The sequence below is a fragment of the Stegastes partitus genome, unplaced genomic scaffold (genome assembly GCF_000690725.1).
Source record: "Stegastes partitus isolate 25-593 unplaced genomic scaffold, Stegastes_partitus-1.0.2 Scaffold1109, whole genome shotgun sequence".
Taxonomy (NCBI): domain Eukaryota; kingdom Metazoa; phylum Chordata; class Actinopteri; family Pomacentridae; genus Stegastes; species Stegastes partitus.
In genome coordinates, this window is record NW_007578840.1 from 44,314 (window position 1) to 45,387 (window position 1,074).

Sequence of the window (1,074 nt, forward strand, 5' to 3'; positions counted from 1 at the left end):
GTGTCCGTGTCCGCGCTCAGCTGCTGTGCTTCGGGCGGAGCAAAGCATGCTGGATCTCAGCTCAACGCCCAAAATGGCGGCACGATTGAAAAGTTTTGACTGTTTTGTTGGAGTTTGTTTTCTTTACGGAATCTCCCCGTTCTTATTCTAACGGCACTAAACGGCGATTTTTACATGTTAGAGGAACTCCGGCAGTTTTCCTAACGGTTGGAGGATCAAACAGGAACCAGGATGGCGTTTTGCTATCAGCTCAAAATCGGGCATCGCTTTACCAATGCTAGGCTAGGCTAGGCTAGGCTAGGCTAGCTGGCTAGCTGCTGTCTTCGGCAGCTCCACGTCGTCTCTCCTGGAAGCTGAGCGGAATATGAAGCGGATCTGGACATAGAAATGGAGGATGATGTGAAAAAAGTGAAAAAGGTAAGTCGGGCTGTGGGCAGACTTTTACAGAGAGTTGCTAACTTACTAGCTAGGCTAACTCAGCTGTTAGCTGCTAAGTGAAGTAGCCTGATAGCAGGTAAAGTTTAGCGTTCGTTAGCTGGACAGCTAACAGCGACCAACACTCACAATACGACTCTAATAAACTGCGTTTTCTTTCTGTTTTGTTTTTTAAAATCACCAAATGGAGAAAGTATTTAACGTTTACAACATATTTTAACTACAGTTGAGTCGCAACAGATTGATTCCTGAGAAGCGACTGAAGGAGTTGAAGTTTGGAAAGTTAGCGTCTCCATTCAGAGCTGCATTCAGCTTTAGAGCGTTTCTATTCTTTAATGTTCTATTAGGTCCATTTGAGCTCTTCTGACCTCATTAGAGTGCATTTCGATGTGTTGACTGTCACCGTGGACTTCGGTTGTGTGTTAATACGTAGAGCTGAAGGATTTGCAGATGTTGACAGATGATAAGAGTTTAGAAGTGTTCAGATGTTTTGTGGCATTTCTTTGCGTGTCTTTTGCACTGAAACCAATAAAGAAGATCTGCAGTCTGTAGCAAACAAACATGGTTCCTGACCGATGGAGTAAATTATTTATAGTGAGGCACATCTGGACCACCACAGAGCTTTATGCTATTATTATT

At 43.8% G+C, this 1,074-nt stretch overlaps 1 protein-coding gene across 2 annotated transcripts in view; it reads left to right on the forward strand.

Annotated features, from left to right (window-relative positions):
• The first annotated feature begins 69 nt into the window (after window positions 1–69).
• The window catches only part of ccm2 (CCM2 scaffold protein), an 11,234-nt gene continuing 10,229 nt past the window's right edge, over window positions 70–1,074 (forward strand). For both annotated transcript variants that reach the window (XM_008296183.1, XM_008296184.1), the window contains exon 1: window positions 70–417. In XM_008296183.1, coding sequence (XP_008294405.1) covers window positions 388–417 — 30 coding nt within the window. In that variant the 5' untranslated portion in view covers window positions 70–387. The remainder of the gene's footprint in view (window positions 418–1,074) is intronic.